General features: G+C 35.8%; 1 protein-coding gene across 2 annotated transcripts in view; it reads left to right on the top strand.

The window, feature by feature from the left end:
- Positions 1–25747, top strand: part of KIAA1958 (KIAA1958 ortholog) — a 161694-nt gene that overhangs the window by 101846 nt on the left and 34101 nt on the right. The window contains exon 3 of one of the 2 annotated variants that reach the window (XM_043565535.1): positions 11575–11658. The exons of the other annotated variant lie outside the window; for it this stretch is intronic. Coding sequence (XP_043421470.1) covers positions 11575–11658 — 84 coding nt within the window. The remainder of the gene's footprint in view (positions 1–11574; positions 11659–25747) is intronic. 2 annotated transcript variants of the gene reach the window in all.

A 25747-nucleotide genomic window follows, 5' to 3' on the forward strand; every position in this document is an offset into this window, starting at 1 on the left:
ATTAATCCCAACTGTAGTCTCATAAATATAAATCTACTCGCCAGATTTCTTTTTACTTTTTTATTTTTCAAACTTAAAAATACATTCTTATTTAATAAGCTTGTAGACTTATCATTCACTGGTTTATAAAAAGAATTTGAACATCATTTCTCTATCAAATGAAAAGATAAAATATTCAAATGAAAATAATAAGTTAAATATCAAGAAATGTTTCTTATTGCTTCAGATGTATCGCTTTAATAAAATCACAAAAAGAATGTGATAGCTAAGCTTCTTTTTTGTTAAATTGAATGCTACAGCAATAGAAGGAAATGGATCTGAATTTAAATTGAACATAAATCTCCTCAAATTAAATGAGAACACAAGATACTGCACTAATTATGTGTTTTTCCATGCCATCTCCTAACAAGGGAGGAAATAATTGGATTAATGGGGCATGAAGACTATGTAAATAAGTACAGAAAGGCTGTGTATATAAACACTTTACTCAGGTTCTTTGTAGGAGTTCCTGTGCCACTGCTGAGGCTCTCTCTCGGGCCCCTTTGCAGGTCACAGATCTCTTGGAAGACAGTAACCTAAAACTTTTCCATCTCTTGGCTACATTTATAGAGGGCCCATTTCACTGTACTAGGTTTTATAGTACGGCTTCTCCTTTTGAAAAGCTTAGAGTGAGTTTAAGTGATAAGTGTTAGATGGCGGTTGTGTATGGTACAGGCAAGAAGTAAGGGACCACATTCATTCAAAGAACGAAGGTCACCCATACCTTCTACCTGAAGAGTTTATTCACTCTCCCTACTTAAAACCAAAGCCTACTTAAAAACAAAAACTACTTGCATACTAGTGACAGCAAAGATCCCTAATACAGTAGCCCAGCAGGGTACAGTATGGGTAGAAGGGAACTTATATAAATTAAAGGTATGGAGGAAAGGCAGACATTTTAAAAATGCATTTCTGAAAGCCACCCATGTCCAGAAGTTCTCCCTTTCCTACCATCCTCCAGTCAAAGCTTGAAACATTCAGTCATTAGAAATATATGTGTAGGGGGCTCCTGGGTGTCTCAGCCGTTAAGCATCTGACTTCCGCTCAGGTCCTGATCTCATGGTTCATGAGCTCAAGACCCACATCGGATGAGCTCAAACCCCACTTCTGAGTGAGCACAAGCCCCGCTTCTCTCTCTCTCCCTGTCCCTCGCTCACTTGTGCCCTGTCTCTCTCTCAAAAAGATAAAAGAAAAATATATGTGTAGGATACGTAGGTTTAAAATTCTTTTGGGCACCTGGCTGGCTCAGTCAATGGAGCATGTGACTCTTAATCTCGGGGTTGTGAGTTCGAGCCCCATGATGTGTGTGGAGATTACTTAAAAATAAGATCTTTAAAATAAATTTAAAGGGGCGCCTGGGTGGCGCAGTCGGTTGGGCGTCCGACTTCAGCCAGGTCACGATCTCGCGGTCCATGAGTTCGAGCCCCGCGTCGGGCTCTGGGCTGATGGCTCAGAGCCTGGAGCCTGTTTCTGATTCTGTGTCTCCCTCTCTCTCTGCCCCTCCCCTGTTCATGCTCTGTCTCTCTCTGTCCCAAAAATAAATAAACGTTGAAAAAAAATTAAAAAAATAAAATAAAATAAAATAAAATAAATTTAAAAATTTTGATAGTTCTTATATTTATTCATTCAGTCTTCATACTTTGGGTAGCTCTGGAGTGCTGGAACATATGCTGGGTATTCAGGATTCAGAGATGATAAATACATGAAAAATAATGTAATTAATGGGGGCATAAAGACTATATAAATAAGTATAGAAAAACCATTGCTTAAAAATTTTACTAAGACTCGGGTGCCTTGCTGACTCAGTCAGTGGAGCGTGCAACACTTGACCTTGGGTTTGTAGGTTCCAACCCCACATTGGGTGTAGAGATTACTTAAAATCTTTAAAGAAAAAAAATTTTTTTTCTGTGCTAAGCATTCCTTTCTCCTCAAGGAGGTCACAACCTAACAGAGAGGTGTGAGTAAGATGGAATAAAATAATAGGGCAGGATAATGGAAGCATAATCCATTTGTCACCTGGTGTCTCTTGGTCCTTTAAGATCTCAGTAAGATTAGCTCAAATCTCTGTCCCACAGTTTTTACAAACTCTTAATACCTTTCTTTCTTTTTGAGGGGTAGAGTGAGGAGGAAAGGTGAGGTGATGGTTGACTTGGATATTCCTCTTGTTTTTTCTGGCTCTGACCTTCCACAGAGGTAGTTTAGGCATCATTTCACTGTCTGGGAGTGTTTTGCACCAGGTCATTCAAATGTGAACTCAGCCCTAGTTATACAAGGTAGAGTTCTTTGCATGAGAAGAGATAGGTCTGCAAACCTATAGATAGTTTTGTATCATAAGAGGGCAGTGCAAACCTGACCATGTAGTTTTCTGACCAACTAGTTTTCTTAAGACAGAATACAAAGTCATTAATAAGACCTACAAGGCCTGGTGTGATCTGACCCCCATGGGCTTTCAGACCTCTCCTAGTATCACTCTCCCTTTTTATTGCTCCAGGCACACTGAGAGTCTTTCAGTTTCTCAAACTTAATTTCCATTGCAGGAACTTCTCAAGTGCTGTTCCCTCTGCTCTTCCTCCTTCTATAGTTTATGTAACTGGCTTCTCATTTTTAGGTCTCAACTAAAAAGTCTTCTTAGAGAGTCCTTCCTGGAACATCCATCCTTAAGTTGGTCATTTATTCTTTCTCACAATACTCTTTTTCTTCATAGTATTTGTGTTGGTTTGTCTAACGTTACCTTATTTGTGTTATTATCTGTTTTCACTCACTCTGTGGTAAATTCCACAAAAGTAGGGACTGTCACCATTATACTCATCCCTGTAGAATGAGCTTACTTAATTCCTAACATGTTTCAGTCACTCATTAAGTGTGCTTGAATGAGTGAGGTGGTTCAGCAGGGATTGATGGATTAGCTGTAGAAGAAAGGGAGAGCAGTGTCAAGGCTGGTGCTCAGATTTCAAACTTGGGCAAATGGTAAGTGAGTGGTGGAGGCACTGATTAGATAGAAGAGCAGGTTTGTGGGAACAGAGCCAAAGCTACGTTTTAGGTCTGGGCACATATAATGATTCATGGCTTTTAGGTACATTAGGTTCATGGGAGCCGTAGGGAACATGATTCTGATGCCTACTCATTCACCGTCTGCAAAACTGTATCTCTAATTGTTAAATACCTGATCTGCTTAGAAAACAATAATTTGTACTTCTATGTTTTTGGCTGCTACCTTGTCTTCATTCCATTTTCTAGGCCTTTGGGGTTTTTAAATTTTTAAATAATGATTTTTAAAGTTTGCTATTTAATCACAACTTCCTATATATAATAAGACCATTTTGCTCATCTCAATGCATGCTTTTTTTTCCATCAGTAACAATGACTCATTCAGCTTGCCTGCTGAATGATATGAACACTTATGAAAATTGGAAGTGATCTTTACAGAATCTTCGTTTGTGTTGAAAACAATTTTGTTTATCATTAGTATTAGATAAAAAATAGAACTATTTAGAATCCAAGTTCTATTTTTTACCACATACATTCAAACAAAATTTAATAAAATTTGGCTACTGAGTTTTTGATGAATGACAAAATCTTCAGGAATGTAACTCTTCTTCACGGAGTAGATTCATGTGATGAGAATGCATTCAGTGAACATTTATGGGATCCCTGTTAAGTGCTAGGCACCAGGTTAGGGACTAAAAGTTGCAGCAATCTCATTCATATGTAAAGAACTGGATCTGAATTCCAGCTTCTTTTTAAAATAACTTCAAAATAAGAAACAGAAACAAACATTCTCTTAAATTAAACTATAAGTCTTCTGCTAGAACCACAGTATACAAAGAAAGACTGCCAGATGCAGTGATCGGTTGGGGATTTGAACATGACACTGCGAGACACGTGACTGTAGATCTCAGATGGAGGTGTGAGAACTGTTTTCCACCTAGGATGATACATGCTGAGCAGTAAAATTAACAGTCACTTTTGAAGAACTGGCATGGGGGTGTTTGGGTTGGTCTTGAGAGCTTCCCTGGGCCCTGTTTGACACCAGAGAATAGCAGAGGAGGCAGGACTGAGTCAAGAAACACAAATACACTTGCCATCTTTGTGGGAGGTGGTCTGCCAGTGTGATAAGGCAGTGGAGATATACTTGAATTTATGGCTTGAAAGGGCACACTGTGTACCAGAAAAAAGATGGGTGTACAATGATCAGCACTGACATATAGTCTAGTAACCTTACTGCCCTTCACAGATAAAGAAATCATTTAGATATTATTTGGGCAGACCCCTGCCCAAAAAAGCAATCAAGAGACCTATAAGGGAGAAAGACTATGCTGACCATTGACTTTTCTATGCTAGCAATGAATTCTACACAATACTTGAGCAATGCTGCTATTGTCCAGGGTGTGTGGGAGGGCGGGGAGTATGAGTGGAGAGTCTTGTACCTAGTCAAACTGTTGTTCATGTTGTTCAGTTATAAAGACAATAAAAGCTTAAAGACATACTAAAAAATTCAAGACCTCAGGAAAATATCGTTTTCATAAGTACTTTCTGATTAAGCTGTTAGAGGACAAACTTTAACTAACTGAAGGAGACTGGCAAAACACTGGTGGTAAGCATTGATTCTGTATGTTTAATTGCAAAATTGAGAACAAAATGTAGAAATTATTATTAAAAACAATTGTATCAATTATTTTATAAATACTTATAGTAAGTATCATAAGCCACAACAATGTAGAAGTGTATAATTTTTCAAAAGTTGGGAGGGCACAGGAGAGAGAATGTGGGAAATAGTATAAACGAAGATTCAAAAGATATTACTTAAAGCTACCAATTCAGGTAGTAGGGTATTCAGATTGAAGGTATAAAGGTAACACTAGAAGAACTAAACTAAACGGTAGAATAAAAGCTAACAATTATAAGGACCAAGAAAAATAATAAAATTGAAAATGATTAGTTGGAGGAAGAAATGTAAGTATATGGCATATTAATTTTGACATTGCTTGTAGTGGGGTATCAATATATGTTGTATAAAAATAGAGGATTTGTGATATGCAGAGTTATCAAAATAATGATAACCACTAGAAAAATTAACAAGAGAACATAAACTGGAAGAGGTTTTCTTTACTCCTAAAAGGAGATGACTGGAATAGACGGTCACTTTTCCACCTCTGGCTGTTGTTATCCTGCTTGTGGATGAAGCCAACACAAGGAAGACGGTTCAGCCAAGAAAAAGAGGAGCTGAGCAAGAGCCCTGATACAATAGTCAAAACAGATCCTGGCATATATTATGATCACAAGAACTAAGATTAAATGAAACAAATAGAAATGAGAAAATTAAGAGAGTAGATCCTAAAAGTTCTCACCATGAGGAGAAATTTCTTTTCTTTTTATTGTATCCATATGAGGTGATGGATTTTAACTAAACCTATTGTGATAATCATTTCACAATATATGTAATTCAAAACATTATTCTGTAATGTATAAACTTACACAGTGATATATGTCAATTATTTCTCAATAAAACTGGGAAAAAGTCTATACATTAATGTGTAGTATGCAAAATAAATACAACTAATATTAAAACAAAGAAATGAGATAAACTCAGTGTTGACTCTAAAAGTGGATCACAAACCAAAACCCAACAATATCTTATGCAGGTGTTATTGTCATCAAAGAATATATGCATTTCTAAAAATCATTTTGCAAATGGCACACTAAAAAATGACAGAGCTTGGGGCTCCTGGGTGGCTCAGTGGGTTGAGCATCTGACTTCAGCTCTGGTCATGATCTCACAGTTTGTCGGTTCAACCTCCACTTCGGGCTCTGTGTTGACAGCTCAGCTTCGGATTCTGTGTCTCGCGCTCTCTCTGCTCTTCCCCCACTCATGCTCTGCCTATCTCTCCTTCAAAAATAAATAAACATAAAAAAACTTTTTTTAAATGACCACTTTTGGGAGAGACTATTCAAAGCCTTTGCAATTTGTAATCAAGTCACTAACCAACCAAACTAATTCTAATAAAAATACTTCAATAGTTTAAAAGACATGATAGACTTCTAATAAATAGTGACGTCCTACAACAAATACAGGAATTTGCTGCAAAAAAAAAAAAAGTTTTAAAGGTCCAGTTATGTGAATAATGAGCCACTGTCACTGCTATTATTAACAGTAGGATGACTATCTAGAAAAATACCAAGTTGGCGCCTACTTTTTACACCAAAATAAATTCAGGCAATTAAATATTTAAAGAGTAAAAATGAAATTTTAATGAAATAAAATGAAAATGGAAAATGAAATAAAAATGTTTTAGAAGAAAACATAAGAGAACTGTTTTATGGCTTCATAGTGGGGAAAACATCTCTAAGTATACCACAAAATATAAAAAACATTTAACAGAGGTAAGTTCAATACCATAAGTGTGTAATAGTCACAAATACAAAGGTGAACTAAAAAAAAGTATATACTTATCCACATACACATCATTATATGTAACACAAAGAGCTAAATGTAATAATGATAACGTTAAGTAAATGATATAATAAATATTAAGACTAAATATAAAAAAAGACTAAATATAAAAGTCCTAAATGTATCTGTAGCCCCTATAAGTCAGTATAAAAAAAGAAAATGGGCAGAGGCCAAAAAAAATCCACAGAAAGAAAATGAAAAAATATAAGGGGCTAATAAGTATTTGAAAGAAATATTCAATCTTATTTATCATAAAAGAAATGCAAAATAAAACCTTAATATATTTTACCAATTAAATAAGCAAAGATTAAGAAGTTTGATAATACATTATATCTAGGAAGGTGTGATTAAACCATCATTCTTATACCTTATGGAAGTATAAATTGATACAACATATATACATATAGGGCAATAGCAATATAGCATTTCCACTTTGGAAATTAATTCTGTGTATATACTCACTCATATATGGGGAATGTCATGTATACAAGGATACTCATTGTAGCATTGTTTGTAATAGCAAAAGGATAGAAATAATTCAAATGTCCATCAATAGAGAATTAGGAGATTAGATAAATGTATTACGGTGTATCCATAGAAGAACTTTACAGCTATTAGATTGGGGCAAATATGTATGCAGTGGTATGGAGCTATCTTTAATACACCATAATGGTAAAAAGCAGAGTGTAGAATAGGATGTAGAGTATATTCCACCCCCCTACTTGAAAGACAAAAAATAAGTGTTTGTGCATAGGAAAAATCTCAAAAATTATACCCAATTGATTGGTAATACTGGTTGCCATGCAGAGGGAAACAAGGAGATGGTATGGAAGGGTGACTCACTTTCACTCTATACCCATATGTAACTTTTAGGTACTGTACCTACTGTATTGCCTGGTCAAAATTTATTAATTTACTAAAATCAAATGAATCATGGTCCATATTGAAAAAAATTAATCTTAATTTTTATCTAGAACGTACAGGTGGCTGTTTAGTGGATGGCAGATCGAAATGTGAAAAATAAAACTAAAGTCCTCGGAAGAAATAGATCTTCCATTACTTTGGAATAAACACGATTTTTTTAAATAAGATGCAAAAAGCATGTACCATAAAAGAAAAAATTGATAACTGGGCTATATTAGGATTCGAAATCTTACTCATTAAAAACACCATTAGGAAAGTGAAAAGGCAAGCCACAGATTGGGAAGAAGATATTTGCGTTATGTGTATCTGATAAAGACTCAAAATTTGTGAAAACCTCTTGCAAACAGTAAGAAAAGGGCAGACAAAAGGGCAACAGAAAAAATGACTTAAACAGGCATTCCACAAAGAGAATATTCAAATGACCAATAAACCTATAAAGAGGTGTTCGACTTTATTAGTCATCAGGGAAATGAAAATTAAGACTACAGTGCAGTACCACCCACACCCAGCAGAATGGCTTAAATAAAGAAAGACTACTTAGTTGTTGCTGAAGATATGGAGCAACCTGAACTCTCACATACTCAAGTTTGTGAAAGTAAATTGGTACAACCACTCTGGAAAATTGTCTGTCAGTATCTATTAAAGCTGAACCTATGATTTCCTTTGGCCCAGTAATTCCACTTCTAAGTAAACACCTGACATGATCATTTCATACAATGTTCATAAAAATTTCATTGGAAATAGCCCCAAACTGAAAACTACCCAAATGCCTGATAGAGTGGAAACAAAAATTGTGATATAGTCACACAATGGAATGTGTGTAATGTACCCACAGCAATGAGGGTAAATTATCTACAACTACAAAACAATATGGATGAAACTCACAATGCTGAACAAAAGAAGCCAGATACAAAAGAGTTCATCCTCTTAAGATTCCATTCATATTAGTTACAATAGTAGACCAGACAGTTGTATTCTGTTTCATCAGAATAGCTGTTATTTTTGATGAGAGGGAGTAACTGGAAGAAGGGGACATGAGAAAGACCTCTGGGATGCTGGTGGTGGTCTTTTTCTTGATCCGGATACTGGATTCAATTTGTGAAAATTGCATGCACTTAATGACTAGTATACTTTATTGTATGTATGTTATACCTAATAAAAAGTTTTTAAAAAGAATTGGATCAGAAGTTTTTCTAAAACTAGAGATAAAAGCAAGATAAATGTAACAGTTTTATATTTTATTATCAATCTTTTCTGGTCTTTTTTGATTGTATAATTAGCTGAAAAACTATTACTTGACTTTAAGGCCATTTACTTCCCCCTATTCGTGCAAAATGAATGAGGGTTTCTCTACTCTTCCCCCTCCTTTTGTGGTGCATTTCAGGCTATTTTTTTTTTCCTGTAGATGTGTAATGGCTCTCAACTAAAGATTGAGGCCAAGTAGAAAGAGGAGGAAGGCTTATTTTAACTCTTTTACTCACATACCCCTCAAAAGAACTTTGAAAAAACTATCCATTTAAATGGACACCCAAAGATTTTCAACAGTTTATTTTTATAAAAAAGAGGGAGAAAATGTTGAATATTTTATGAAATGAAGATGAGGATTGACTGTAACTACAAATAATGTTTCATGTGTATGAAATAGTTATTGAGCATCTTATGAACAAAAGCATGCTGAGTCTGAAAGAACTGAATAGAGTTTTAAGCTTCTATCTTGAACATCCTGGTAGTCCTGCAGAATAGTCCATTTCCAGTGAAAAGAACCAACCTTACTAACCTATAACCCCTTCAGAAGTCCTAAATTCACCCCAGTTCAGGCCCAAATACCCTCTTTCCGATGGCAAATTTCACCTATATAAGAATATGTATAAGAACAAAGGACAAGACATGCTATGGGTTTAATCATCAATGTATAAGTTTTGTTTGCCTCCTCAAAGTCTTTTGCACCCCAGAATATGTACCATATGAGATTGGGGATGGCAACATTTGCAAACTCAGTCTTCATCTCAGACAAGTAAGTTTTATAAAACATTCTGTGTGAAACTTGAGAAACTAGAAATTTTTTCCCTAAAGTTGTCCATGACTGTTTATTTCTTAGAAAGTCTCTGAGGTTTGAAGACCACTGTGATGGATATTTAAACAATTAGCCAGAATGAACAGCTGTGCTGGCCCCTTTGGCTTTACATGTAAACAGCCAGGGAAGGCAGCCAGCATGGTAAAAGGTTACATGCAAAGTGTGCCTTCCATCTTTTTGAGGGAAAGATACACATCTTTATTGGTGATATATAAACAGTTTTAACTGCAAGAAAATAGCATAATCAAAAGTCAAGTCTAACGAAGTATAAAATACACTTTTGTATATTGAATTTTAGAAATATGATCCTTCAAAAACATGCCTATAAAAATATCTAATTAGGTAGTCTAGTGAATTTTAGTTCATTTTGTTTTATAAAGTTATGAGGATTTTGGTAATTACACATTAGAATGTCATTTTAAAATAACATACTTATTCATAAATGTGTATAGTAATACAAAAAGTGTATTTTCTGAATAAAATTCAGTTTATTAGAATTCTTATTATTGTATGTGGTTATTTACAAAGACTTCCAATGAGCAACCTTACAAACTAAAATTTTCCTAAATAAGATAAACAGGATAAACAAAATATTTTACCTTTATACTGTAAAATCAGAAATTACATTTTTATGTTGTTTTAAACTAAGCTTGATGCTTGCCTCTCAACAATCAATAGGATAGCCAAGTTTTCTATTGTGTAGTTTCATTTTTAGAATTTCTCTTTTTGAGTTACACCCATGTCTGACATAGTGATTTTTGACAAAACATTTTTATTGTTACTATTGAGTCCAAATTTAAATTACATACTACTGAAAGGAAACCATTTAGATGATATCACTGAACTTAATAAAAAAAAATTGAGTAAAAAATAGAATAGGGTTTCCATCATAACACATAAACACTAGAACTTTGTTTCTCAAGGGAGTTTCTCTCTCCTCCTGGGCATGGATTCCTGCCAGCTGGGAATCTGCTATTGATCAAGCATCCTGAGCAATCCTGAAGCACACTCAAGTGTGAGAACTGGTACTCTAGAGCAACATCACTTAACCGTGGATGATCCATAATGAGAAGAAGCAATTCTAGTTCTTGGTGGAAGAGTATAAATAATAAATAAAATGATTTGTCCAAGAGATACATCCCTTTCCTTACATCTGGATTGTAGTAACCTAATTCAAAATTCGTTGTCCTGTTTGTTACACTTCAGAAGTTTTATCCTCGTTACTTTTTTATTTAAAAAAAATTTTTTTTGATGTTTATTTTTGAGAGGAAGAGAACGAACACGAGCAGGGGAGGGGCAGAGAGAGGGAGACACCGAATCTGAAGCAGGCTCCAGGCTCTGAGTCATTAGCACAGAGCCCCAATGCAGGACTCAAACCCATGAGCCGTGAGATCATGACCTGAGCCAAAGTCAGACACTTAACCAACTGAATCACTCAGGCGCCCCTATCCTCATTACTTTACGAAATACCGAATATGTTACCACTTCTTACAAATAGCCCTGCAATTACACACAGAATATTTATAAATTGTGTTAACCTAAATTGCCATAAAGTGTTGAATTAACTACTGCAAATCATCTGTTTGGTAACTTTTAAATATAGATCTCTAGTGATGTGCTAAATAACAAATTTGAATATTTAGTTAATTCAATAAAATGGAACCAGTACAACCTCTGGTTTCACAAATGAAGTGATTCAAAATGAGTGTGTCAGCTTTAATGGGGCCCTTGCACACTGCAGTAGGATGAACAGCACATTTTTTTCCCTTGCATTCTTCCTAAAACAAAGGCTGTTTCTAAACTCACTCCTCCCACAAACTTTCATGCACAAAGCTTATGTGCCAGTGACACAAGAAGCTCATTTTGATTGTAATGGGCCATACCCTTGTCTAGTACATCATTTGTGAAACTGAAGTTGGCTATTATAATGCAGCAGGTATGTAAATAACATTTGTAAGTGATCTCTATAAAATGGATTCCTTCTTTCCCTTTTCATTATAAGAGGAAACTTTATTTCAGAGTAGAAAGTGCATTGTCTGAACTCATCAACACCCTCTCTATCCCTCCCCTCCCCAATTTGTTGCAGACCAGGATGAAAGAGCAGCTGAGCTCAGCAGGGAGCAGAATGAGAAAACCATCCGGAGCACGCAGACTGCGCTCCGCAATTTCCGCGAGTTCCTCATCTCCAAGTATCCTTCTGAAACAAGAGAGATTTATGTCATCCCTTGCAAGGAGTTGGATGCCTACCTGGCCTCTTTCTTTGTGGATGCCAGGCAGAAGGATGGGTCCGAGTATGAACCCAACAGCTTGGCCAATTACCAGTGTGGACTTGAACGGTACCTAAAAGAACACAGGTATGGCTACAGTATTACGAGGGATAAGGAATTCAAGCGTTCCCAAGAGGCCCTGAAACAGAAGCAGATTGAACTCCGCTGCAAAGGAAAAGGAAATAAGCCACACAAGTCCATGAAGCTCACCTTTGCTGATGAGCTCATTCTGCGGAAAAGAGGACTGCTGAGCCGCTATAATCCTGAGGGTCTTCTCAACCTTGTGTGGCTCAACAACACAAAAGCTTTTGGGCACTGCACAGGATTCCATGGATCTACCTTGAAGTGGGGTGATATCCGGCTCCGGGTAACAGAAACGGGGCTGGAGTACTTAGAGTGGATGGGTCAAGACACTGGTGACCTGAATGCCAAAACCAAGAGAGGGGGGACGGACTCTCGTGTGTATGCCACCCAGCATGCCCCACAGACCTGCCCCGTACAGGACTATAAAGAGTATGCCCAGCGGCGACCTCCTGCCATGCGCTACGAGGATGCTCCTTTCTACCTGTCCATCAAGCCAGTGGTGAACTTGGCAGCTCTGCATTGGTATAACTGCCAAGCCCTCGGCAAGAACAAGCTGGCCAAGATGGTGAAGACCATGTGTGAGAAGGGCAACATCCCCGGCAGGAAGACCAATTTCAGCGTGTATCAGAGCTGCAGCACCTTGTCTGAGGCCCAGAGCAACCAGCTGGTACTTATCTGTAACAATCTGAGCCAGCAGGCTGCACAGTCAGTGGCCGGGCACTCCAACAGTGGCAATTTCATCGTCTCTGCCTCTTATGACTCTTCCTCAGACACTGCTTGACCAGGTGTCCTGAGCAAGACCCCAGCTTGGTTACTGTGTCCAGAGAAACTGTGGTTATACACTGCTTCTCGTTTCCTTTCCTCGGCCCTCAGTGTTAACTTTATAAAAATATAAATATATAATATATTTTTCTTTTTACAAATAAGCCAATGGAGATAGTTTAGTATTGCTAACATAGTATTTATAGGCTTAACACAAATGTACTTGTGGGTGATTAAATGTAATTACTGTTATAGCCGTTACAAAACCATAGTGGTTCTCAGGCAATACAAAGTAGAGAAGGAATTCCGTTTTTTAAAAAACTGTCAGAAAAGTAACTGAAAGTCGTCCTAGACACGTGTGTCCTCAACGCCTGCTTTTCCTTCCCACCCCACCTCTCATTTTGAGTCTAGTTAATAAATGGCTTTATTTTTTTAAGTTTTAAAATTTTATATTAATCAGGAGGAAACAATACTAGCTCTGCTGCTTACACAGAATTATATTCAGTCAGATCCAGAATATGAGAGTGTTGACATAAGCTCTACAAATTATTTACATATTTTTTTTAGCTGAATTAGAATTTTAGCTCCTGTGCCTCTTTTTTGTAATGTCTGAAAATCCAGATGTTTAGGTAACATCTTTTCTTTTGAGGGCAATAAAGGTGCCATTCTTTTTGAAAGATGTATAATTTTTAAATAATATGCAAAGTCCAATATTGTGGCAAAAAAGACTGTTAACAGCTCTTTACTGTTGTGCTTGAACCTGGATAGATTTTTTTTGTTCCCTAAGAAATCAGTTTAAATGAAGTGTGATTTTCAGATTTACAAAACTACCAAAGCTTTCAAAATGTTCCCAAGCATTAGACTGTATATCAAACATAAAGAGAAGGTAGAGAATGGGAGAGTCTTATTAAAAATCTGGAAGCGCTAGTCAGGACAACAAAAGAGGACTACTCTTCAAAGCCCAAACCCCCTGAATTATTTATTTATAAGCATTAAACTTCAGTCTCTTTTCCCTAGATTACTTAACTCTGTAGTTGAGATCAAAAGAATATTGACACTCATTTTGGGTAACAACATTTTGTTAATGGATTTAGCTGAATTCAAAGCATTCTTGAAAATGTGCAGTTTCTAGTAAATATAAATTTATCTGTGATACCCTGCAATTATAATAATAATTTTGGTTAAACAACTCTTTGTGGTGGTTTTCCCAAGGTCTTTATTTTCAAGTCTTAAAGCCTGTGGTGTATTTTTAGTTAAGATCCTTCAATAACAACATAAATTTAGACATTAGGGTGACAATGAAGTTGAGCTTGGTTCCTGTCCTGTATAATCATTAACACATAGAAAATCTGAATCTTAATTGCTTTGTTGGATTCTGTTGGGAAGTATTTGTTCTTTAAGGCAACCTCTTAATTCACATTAGCTAGAAGGGTAGGTGGTATTTTATGTGTTAACTTATTGTACAACGAGTTCAGGTTTCATTTTTATATGCCTTCCTAAATCATCACAAAAGCTGAGGTTTCCCTTGGCTTGGTAGCTTTTTTCAACACCAAGTCATAAACACATAAAGACTCATTCCTCTATATGGTGACCTTTCCTTTGGTTCACGAATAGAAAGTCTTCTGTGGACTTTTTGTGGTGGAATCAACTTCATTTCGTGACTTTTCCTCCATAGAGAGGCATCCAGAAATAAGAAAGGGTGGAAGATATCTTGCTTTATTTTTTTTTTTTTGTATTAATGATGGCAGCCACCATTTTTTAACTAGTGTGTATGCCAGCTCTGTGTCAAGTGACTTACATGCATCATTTATATAATAGTTACTAACTGTGTGAAAATTAGAAAATTTAGGTAAGCATAAAGAGCACAAACACTCATAAATCTGCTGGCCCAAATAACCACTGTTAATATTTTAGTAAATATTTCTTTAGATATTTCAATACATACATATTTATTTCTGTACACATCTTTCATCCTTTCAATCCTTGAAAAGCTTAGTTATCTTCATTTTATGTTGAGATCAAGACAAATCAGTTATTGTTAAGGAAATGGTACTGTCTTCTGACTTGAGTTTTTTCTGTTTATCTTCCTTAGTTCCAACTCAGAGTCAGTTTCCAGTGATTTGAGCCAGAAATGGGGACACAGTGTTTTCCCATCTCTCAAGGCTATCTGATTAGAAGGAATGCTGAGTGACCTTTCATGATGGCACACTGTGTCCCCTGGTGCCCCTTCTTCTGTTCATTTTGAGCCACAGGGCCTCTTTCTCCCAGTTCCCTTTACAAAACTTTCCTTATTCTATAACCTTGTTTGTAAGTGCACAGGACAGCCTACTATAAAAGAACTCTTAAAAAAATTTTTTTTTAATGTTTGTTTATTTTTGAGAGAGAAAGAGTATGAGCGGGGGAGGGGCAGAGTGAGAGGGAGACAAAGAATCTGAAACAGGCTCCAGGCTCTAAGCTGTCAGCACAGAGCCTGACCTGGGGCTTGAACTCAAGAACTGCAAGATCATGACCTGAGCCAAAGTCAGAAGCTTAACCAACTAAGCCACCTAGGTGCCAATAAGGCTGTTCTTAATGCGTTACCTCTCGTTTAAAAAAAAAAAAAAAAAAAAAAAGGGTTTTGTGAAACACTTAAAATGTGTGCATTTTATTTTTGCATTGACATACTTTTAAAAATTCTTAATATGTTTTTGACAGCAAAGTAAGTTTGTCATGAGGAAGAAGGGCAGCGAGGATGTACTGAGAAAGCAGAATTAGGGAATTTTGCATTCCTATTTGTGTTGATTAAGGCACTGCAATGAAAATCTCTCCTATTTCATTCTATTGCATTTTCTTTTTTTTTTATGAAATTTATTGACAAATTGGTGTCCATACAACACCCAGTGCTCATCCCAAAAGGTGCCCTCCTCAATACCCATCACCCACCCTCTCCTCCCTCCCACCCCCCATCAACCCTCAGTTTGTTCTCAGTTTTTAACAGTCTCTATTGCATTTTCATTCAGAAGAACACAAATTGAGAATGTAAATTACTTTTTTATTTATTTTTATTTTGCTTTGATAACTCAAACCAAATGGGAACATTGTGACATTAGATTTAGAAAGCTTTTCTGAAGAATGGCTTGGTAGAAGTTTAGCTGAATTACAGTATCTCTTTGCATTAATGAAATTATGAAAAATTATCTGCAACTACCTCTAAATTTTATGTTTTTATATAAACAATACTGAAGACATGCTATTGCCAGATGCCATTTTCATTGTTACTTTAATTTAAAAGAAGTTATGTTCATACTGTGGCACTGGTACATGCCAAAATATCATTCATGTGCTTTCGTGAAAATTCAGCAGTCCAGCACGTGTTCACTACAACTGAATGTGCTGCCTTTCCAGTCAATCCTGTGATTCATACAAAAACCATAAAACCATATTTGCAAGGTTTACATTTTTAAGTCAGTGTAATGTCACGTAAGGAATTCTCCAGTGCTCCTCACATGACTCTGAAAGTTTTGCACTGTCTACAACAAAAGTGTCAAGCCCATCTGTCAGCATTTGAGGGGAGATAGCTGCAAAATTCAGTCTTTCTTCTATATTCATGTGAGTGACTGTTGAAAACCTTGGATGGTAGCAATTGTTTTTAAAACCATAATATCTGAAAAGGTTAGAGAAATTCAGGATGTTAATCCAACAGAGCTTATTCTTAAAATTCCATTTATTCTCCTAGTTAGTAGGGGTGGTCTGAATATGGTTTGTAATACGCCAGCTACTTAAAATATTTTTCTAGATCTTTTCCCTGTGTTAAATTTTCCCTATGTCAATTCACTTTCCCCTGTGTTAAATCACTTCCCAGAGCAGTAAACAATAGTCTGAAAATTTTCTAGAGTAGATCAGATCTCTTTGGTTTTTCATTTAGATCATTGTTAGCTGAAACTTTCATCACATTAATTGGTCTCAGTCATATGGCTTAGCTTTTAAGATGTCATGACATCAAATAACTTTCACTGAGAGAGAATTTACAGCCATATCAACAGATATTTGAACACCTATTGTCCAGACACTGGGAGGGGTACAAAGATGTGTAAAACAGTCCCTACCCTCAAAGAATTTATAAAAGATACTGTAATAAAAGTTTCATTTCATTTTTGAGAGCTCACCAAAAAAGTCTCTGCCGATACTCTTTTTGCATCATTTCCCGTTTTTGTACTCATACAGTTTGTCTATTATTCAGCCACTGAATATGTTGGTTTGCTGTGGAATACATAACACTGCTTTGAGTATTTTGACGAGAATCTTCCTTAGAGCCTGTTTTAAAACCAATATGAAGGCAGCCACTCCTGCACCATCTATTGGGTTCACATAGGTGCACACATGTCCAAGAATGTGCAGATTACCATCACTATCGTTTACTGAGTACTTAACAGTATGCCAGAGTAGTAAGTGCTTCTGTAAGCTGTTTCACTTAATTCTCACGATAGTCCTGAGGGTAAGTGTGATTATTTCTCCTTCATAAATGAGGAAATCACGGAAGTCAAATGGGTTGCCCATATCACAGCTACTACATAAGAGCATCCGGATCTGAAACCAGATCCAGATCCTATTAAGTTCTGTCCTTTTTGGCTGAGGCAGCTTGTTCACAAGGTGATTTGCTGTGCATCTGTGGACTCTGAAGTGATAAATTATACATGAAATCCCTAGTGTAATAAAATCATCAATATTCATTCAATTCCAAATTGAGGGCAGTGCCATCACCTGGCATGTTTGTTGGTACAACATTGTTTAGGCCTCATTATTTTAATTATTTTGATATAGGACATTTGGCAGTTTGTTTCTCCCCTGGCCATGAGTAGAGAGCATAAGTCTGTGTCACTTTTTAAAGGACACTTAACTTTTTCATGGAGGTGAGTGTGTATACAAGTAATTATATTTTAAAAAGTGATTTCCATTTGTTTTTACCCCCAAATAAACCAAAAACTCAATTTTAAGAGAGTTCCTCATAAATAAGATAGGGAAAGGGAAGGTTGGGCTCTTAAGCCCAAAAACCAGTATTGCCAGCCACCAGTTACTGAGCATTGATTGCCGGTCTGCCAGGGAGTTTGATCTTGCCTGCAAATTTGGTGCCAGCAAATAAACAATATTTAATTTTTTTAATGTCTATTTATTTTAGACAGAGACAGAGCACAAGAGGGGAAGAGAGGGAGACACAGAATCTGAAGCACACTCCAGGCTCTGAGTTGTCAGCACAGAGCCTGACGTGGGGCTTGAGCCCATGAGCTGTGAGATCATGACCTGAGTTGAAGTTGGATGCTCAACCAACTGAGCCACCCAACCCCCACCCCCGACAATATTTGATAGAAGAATTTGTTGTTAATATTTTGGTTTCTTATCTATCGAGATTGTTTTTGGGGTGCCTGGCTGGTTCAAGTCAGTTAAGCCTGTGGCTCTCGATCTCAGGCTTGTGAGTTCAAGCCCCACGTTGGTTGTGGAGCCTACTTAACAAACAAACAAACAAACAAACAAATAAATAAAGATTGTTTTTAACAAAATTTTTGAAGAAAAATACTATCCTTACGAGTCTCAGAATTAGAGATAGACCAAAACCATTCAGATTTTCTCTAGTTGGCTATCTCCATAGTTCAACATATTAGAGGCAAACACTTCTGATTTTAATCAGGCTTCTTGTGACTGGTTTTCTCTAGCTATAGGAAAGGAATATTTTGATCTGTATTTCTCTAACCAAAATAGAGCTATAATACTTAGCATCTATAAATAAAGACTCCACTATGTGATAAAGGAAATAAATTTCCAAGCCTAGCGGAGAAGTCAAGAGGAGTGTATGATAATTTATTGCAATAAGCTAATTTTTAAAAGGTTCATTTATGAAAAAAAATGTTATAAACACTAAGGAATTAACAAGTTCTCTACCAATTAGTTTTAATAGATTTTTTTCTCAAATAGAATTCCTTTATATCAGATCTTGGCATATTACCATATGATAAGGTACAGATAGAGAGTTGCTTATTAAGAAACGTACCATTGGCAACGGGATCCTCAGTTGTTTTTGTTTTTCCCTTAATGCATGGAATTCAACATTGCTTCTCTTCCCTGCTCAGATCTGGCTGAGATGAAATGAATGCATTTTCACAAGGCAAAGTGATGAAGACAGGATGATTTTAAGAGATCCTTGCCATAGAATATAACTGGGACATAAATATACTCCATATATCATCTTTGGTTAATGTATTTCTAATGATATAAAACAGAAAAGGGGATGATATTGGCAAACTGCCAACAACTCTGATTTCACTTCTAATCAGAGAAAAGGAAGTTAATAAAAATTTATCATGCTTCATCCTATTTGTAAATTAATCAGATGGAGGGAAACACCTAGGTTGGTATGAAAGATTGCATTATTTTTAAAAGACAACATTTTAATACAATTGAGTTGGTTTCTAAACCATGACTTTGTTGAATTACACTCAGTATTAATGAAGTCAGTATTAATTTGATCAGAATATTAATTAGGTCAGAATATTAATGTGAACCATCATCTTTGCTGAATTACAATCCTAGAGGCTGACCAAGAGAACCTCGAGTCCAGTGCTTTTCAGTGCTATGAAGAATAGGAGTCACCATGTCCTCTTGGGAGTAGAGGACAAGGAGGTCAAGGAGTAGAGATTGCAAAGGGAGTCCTCACGCTGATTCCCCAGGAATTCTCATGTTCCCTATGCCCCTACCTTCCTATTTTGAGACTCACTAGACTGAATGAGCTACTACCTCTATGACACATCCTTCACATGGGGAGTCTGGAAAATAAGACTGGAAACATCTAACCTAATCTACCCCTCTTTTTTATAGAAGAGAGGAACAGTCCTAGAGACATTAGATGAATGCCCAGGTGTACACACCTTGTCAGAACCAGAACTAGAACCTAGGCACCCTGACTTCTAATCCATAGATCAGAGTTTAGGGAGGGAAAACAACCCTGCGTTTCCACTGAGAAAGAGTATCCTTTTCTTGTTTTCAAAATTGTAATTGGTTTTTAAGCCCTCAGTCAAGTTTCTATTAGAAGTAGATTCAAGCTGCTAGTTTCCAAATAGGCTATTTTTACATGTGAATTGTCACTTTTCATTGTATAGTGTTATATCTTGATTTAGCAACTTCTTTTTGAAATTTGATGGAATAATCTCTAAATGTAATCATTTTTTAACAAGCATCTCTCCCCATTCATACTTAGTTTTCATTTACAGAGGGAAAACAAACTACAGTTTTCAAGTATATGAATTCCAATTATAGATCATGAACTAAAAAGTAACTTTTTGTTTATTGTGACACTCATTTGCATATCCAGCTTCATAGTATCTATATTATTAGTTTCAAATGCAGTCTATAATATCCTTTTTTACTCTATGGAAAGGTTAAAATATCATCTTGAAGGTTTGAGATGTATCTTCAATCCAAAGGATCAAAGTTCTATCGACATAATTAGGATGTTTCTGAAGTGAATTTAGTTAAAGATAGGGAAGAAAGAGAAAATGGGAACTAATGGAAGACCTATAGCAGGAAGATGTAGAAATACAAAGTATTTATAAATTCTCTGATTATCCTGCTTGTTCTTCTAAAAAAGAATTCAAGCATAAATGAAAAATTTTCACAAATTTTTATTTTACAAATTATATTTACCAGATTATAGTTGAAGAAAAAAGGTGAAATTCTAGGATTTTTTTTTTTTAAGTACAGTGGAATTGTCTTTTGAATGCAGTGTTGAATTTTGCTAGACTTCTAATGTTCTCCTTTGTATTACACTGGAATTAGAGAGTATTTTTACCATGGTACATCCATTTCAAAGAGCTTTGAAAATGCTTTGGTATAATTTATTTATTTGTGGTAAGTAGAATTAGGAAGACATCAGCAATATAGAACCTTAACAGTAATTGCGCATACTGTATTTAAGTGATTTTTATGTCTGTTTACTTTCTGTAATTCTTACATTTTATAAATCAAATAACTTAGTATACTTCCACTAGAAATTAATTTATAATGGATTATTTATACTGGATGAAGTAGCAGGTCCATTTTAGTATTAATCCACCCAGATTAACTTTATCTAACTGAATTTTTATACAGTTCATTATATTACAACTTTTTAAATAGCATTTATAACAAAAGAACTTTTGTTTTATAAAGTATTTGTTACAAAAAAACCCCATCTTGCCAAAAACCATTACAATTTCTATGCATTGTGTAATATTCAGTGATGTCACTGTTGAGATTTGCATGTTGTTATAGGTGCCCTTTCCTATCTGTGTTTGTGATGTTTATGTGGAATTGTTAACCATTGCTGCTATCACTTATTGTAGCTAAACTGAAGAACTGTGCTAAGAGGCTGTGCCAGTCAACAGTTGTATGTGTGACTTGTGAAAATGTGTACTTAGTTGTTTAATATTTTGAGCCAGCACTTAGTGGCCTCTACGGAAGGAAATATTGTAGTTGTCAAGTGGTGCCAACTTCAGCATCTTGTTTCACATGTGTAAATTCCACGTCAAATTTTCTTCCATACTTTCCCCCAACTCTTTGAAAGGAAATGTTTGCAAAAAGAGAAAGCAAGAATTTTTAGCTTTTTCGGTACTCCTCCCACCTCAAATCTATTTTGTTCTTCTGATACTTGAACACCTTACAGAAAAATCCTATGGAATGACAATGTAGCAGCTTAATTTACTTTTATCTGGTTATTTCTATCCAGGTAAATGATGTAATAACAGAACTATGAGGTGCCTACATCATTTTTGTTGGTTATCCTGGCTTATTGTTTGAATTGGTTTTAATAAGAATTTTTAGCTTTTCAAATTTATTTATTAGGGACTGTGGAAGTCTCAGAGTTCCCAAATAATTAACTTTTATATTCAGCATTCACATGGGCTTTATAACCTATTTGGCTGCCTTATGACCATCAGAATTTTTTCATACCCACCTGTCGTTAGTTTTTCCTAGTATTTTACATCTTGTGTCAGTATTTCCAAACAAACCCTGCAATTCTAGAGAAAAGTGGATGAATTCTATGTTTTGTTAAAATTCAACATGGGGGAAATATTATACATTTATACTCAAACTGGAAGGGAAACAGTCATAAAATGTTAAAGAAAAGTAGGCTATGTTCTTAAGAGCATTTTAATACCAACATGTCAAAATTCCTTGCTTAGTGCAGGGTTTCATTCTGTCTGCTCAATGGGTTTATAATTATGAGATTTCTTTAATCTCCTGAGTTATGTAGAGGCTTTTTGTGTGACTGTCAGATACATGGTGACAGCCAATGCTGTATTTGGAAACATTGCTGCTGAAATTGCTGATTTAATTTTAAGAATATTAAAACTAATTCATCAAGGCCCCTGCCACTCCTTTGCTTAAAGGAAAAGAAAGGCAGATTTTAATTGTGAGCCTTTTCTCCAGAATATGCTTTAAACATTTACCCCTCAATGGAGGTGATAAAGCAATAAAAGGAAACTCAATTATGTATGTTCTAAAGAAGTTCTGCCCTTGTCCAGTGGCCTCCAGAACAACACTAAAGTATTTCTTGATTCCTGCATTGGGGGTTTTCAGGTGAGGTGTTTATACATAGAATTTCTTTTATATTTTGGACACCAAAGATTATGGCATGATAGATCATGATGATTAATGGTTTCTATTAGATAGCTGTGGGCACGTTTATTTGAATCCTGCTCTTGGATTTTTTTTCCCTATTTTGGATCTTCTTTACATTTTGTATGTCTGTCCTAAGGCCCTTATGCCCAGGGCAACTTTTAAGTAATACATATGTATTTATTAGGTTTCTAATTTATATAGTATATTTCCATCATGACTTTAAAACTTTTTTTCACTGCTAAAATTAGACCTAGATTTGCCAGATAGCCCCCTTTTTCGTTGTAATCTGAAAATGTAAATGTAACCCCATAGGCCTGAAACCTGGTAAGAGAATGACTGGAAGCATTTTGGATTCAACAGAATCACTTAAATCACTCATTTATCTGTTCAAATGAAGAACTTTGGTTGCTTATTAGAATGAATGCTGTGTTCAACTTAAATAAGATCTTCCTTATGAAGATTTCTTTCATTCTACCACTTAGAGGTTAATTGGGAATAAAAAGGTAGATTTATGAATGTATTCAGTATAATTTAACTCCAGACACTTGTTTAAAACAGAAATATAGCCACCACAGTGAATACTTAGAAAAATGTTATGAAAAATGGTACTGTTCTTTGAAGATACATTTATTACTCCCCCCACCCATTTGGTAGAGTGTCATTTTTGATATATTTTCCGGCCACTTGACTTTTAACTGACTTACGTGAAAAAAAGCACATGTGTGCCTGATGTTCATTCTAATCATATTTTAAAATTCTCTCTTAAACTGCTGCAGTTATAATTTGTGAAAGAGGAGAAAGGTGAATTGAAATGGAGGGAAATTTCTGTTAATATGTTAAAATGTGTGACTTTGATGCTCTTGGTTAATCCTCTGCCAGTTGATATTTGTATTAATATGATAGACCTTTTTTTGTTAATAAGAATATACTGTTGGCTTCATCTTTATTTTGCTGCTCACTGCGTTTCACACTACAATGTTTTCATCTTTTTCAGCTCACTGTTTTTGCTTCATATTTGTCTGTGTACTTGTGCTCTAAATAAAATTCTAGTTTTATGTCCCAGTGGCTTATTCCATTGTGTGTATATTGGCCTCTAACGTCGTGTGATTTTCTTTTGCTTTCAGTATTTGTTGATACAGCCTAAAACCTATGGAAGTAAGAAAAAAAATCCAATAAAATCAGCTAATGAGCATCCGTGATGTCTCCATAATGAGAGCATGCTTTAGTCACAGTATTTTGTCTGTATTTGGATATGACCAGTCTTCCTTCACTTAATAAATGGTTTTCTGCAAAGCTGGCTGGCTGCTCTTTGTAGCTAAAACAAACGTTTTTAAAAACATAGCCTCATTTTGAAAAAAAAAAAAATTGTCCTGGTCACTGTGCCTTAGGCCCCAGGATATAGTCAATGAATATCAGGTGTTGTTTCTAACCGCTGTGGAGGGGAAATCTTGGAAGAGAGTCATTTCTACATGTGTGCGTTCATATGCAGCCCATAGGGTAGGGAAGACACTTTAGAACAGCTGAATTAATCCTATGCTTCCTGGAGCCCCAGGTCCAAAAGTCCTATTAATGAAACAGAAGGCTCCACTGCAAACTCCTTGTCTGTGAGCTCTGTCAGCCAGTTGTATGAAAGTTACACCCAGCAAAGTAGATGTCAGGTTCCGGACTTCCTAGTTTTTAAGAAAGTCTTTTTGGTCATAATTCTCCATGTGCCATTTTTTGCATTTAGCTTATTTGATGACATTCTTTGAGCAGAATAGGAATGGGTATTCAAAATGATTATCACTTCAGACATCTTTGTTATGTCACTAAAATTAATAGAGAAAAATGTTAAAATAAAAAACCAGAAAAACCAGAAAATATAATGTTCCTTATCCCAGTCATTGGTTTTGCCAAAATGCAAATGTATTTATTTCATGTCTATGAATAATCCACCAGTCTTTACTCATAGAAAGCTGAATATTGCAGGGACACCTGGGTGGCTTAGCCGGTTGAGCGTCCAACTTCGGCTCCGGTCACAATCTCACAGTTTGTGGGTTTGAGCCCTGTGTTGGGCTCCCGGCTGACAGCTCAAAGCCTGGAGCCTGCTTCAGATTCTGTGTCTCCTTCTCTCTCTGCCCCTCCCCAACTTATGCTCTGTCTCTCTCTCTCTGTTTCTCTCTCTCTCTCAAAAATATGGAAACATTAAAATTTTTTTAAATAAAAAAAAGTGAATATTGCAAATAGAAACAACAGCTTTATTTTTGCGTGATAGTATTTTAAATTGTATTAAAGTTACTTTATCAGTAGTTGTAACTTAGTTTATGTGTTCTTGGTACTTCAAGAAACAAGAAACTCACCTTTAAATTTGTTTACAAGTTACACATTTAAAATGGGACAAATTAGGGGCGCCTAGGGGCACCAGTTGGTTAAGGGTCCAACTTTGACTCAGGTCATGATCTCACAGTCTGTGGATTTGAGCCCCGTGTCAGGCTCTGTGCTAACAGCTTGGAGCCTGGAGCCTGCTTCGGATTCTGTGTCTCCCATCTTTTTCTGCCCTTCCCCTGCTTGCACTCTTATCTCTCTCTCAAAAATAAACATTAAAAAAATTTTTTAATGAAATAAAATCGGACAAATTTTATTTCCCCAATAGAGGAAGAATATTAGAATTCAAACTGAGTAATATTTAGCCTACAACTCAGAAAATATTTTTTTTTTAATTTTATTTAATTTATTCATAATTATCTTTTCTGAAAAGACATCAAGTAACTAAAATGGCTCATATGTACAAAATACTTAATGTTGGTGATACATCATCTGAAAAGATTATGTTGAAAGCAAACATTTAGTTTGGTGGCAAGCATCCTCAGACCAAACTACTGTTTTTTAAAAGAGCATATTTTCTTTATTACAGTTAATAATGCTTTTAAAATGTAAAGGCAATAAATAAATACTAATTGTGAACAATTTGACAAATACTGATAAGTAGAATAGGAAATAAAAATCACAGGAATTTTACTACCCATAAAAACAACTTTTAACATTTTGGTGTTTTATTTTCTAATTCTTATGCTTAGATGCCCTTCAAAAGTTGTAGTAAAAAAACAATGTAGTCAAACTGTATTTACTGTTTTGTACATTTGGAAAAGGTCTTTAGCCGTTGATTTTTTTGTCTTGTTTTATTTTATTTTATTTTGAGAGAGACAGAGACAGAGCACAAGCAGGGGAGGGGCTGAGAGAGAGGGAGACACACAATATGAAGCAGGTTCCGAGCTGTCAGCCTGGACCCACAGACCATGGATGGGATCATGACCTGAGCCAAAGTCAGACGCTCAACCCATTGAGCCGCCCAGGCGCCCTGGATCGTTAGCCTTTGAAAGTGTGATTATCATATAGTTACATAGCTTTCCATTGCATAGTAGTACCAAAATCTAGCTTACAATGCTTTTGTTGGCTTGGATTTGTATCCAGTTTTTCCCTGTTACACATTTGCCTTCAAGAACATCCTTGAGCATACATTTTTGTGCATATCTATGATTA

This window comes from Prionailurus bengalensis, chromosome D4 (assembly GCF_016509475.1).
Source record: "Prionailurus bengalensis isolate Pbe53 chromosome D4, Fcat_Pben_1.1_paternal_pri, whole genome shotgun sequence".
NCBI classification, from domain to species: Eukaryota; Metazoa; Chordata; class Mammalia; order Carnivora; family Felidae; genus Prionailurus; species Prionailurus bengalensis.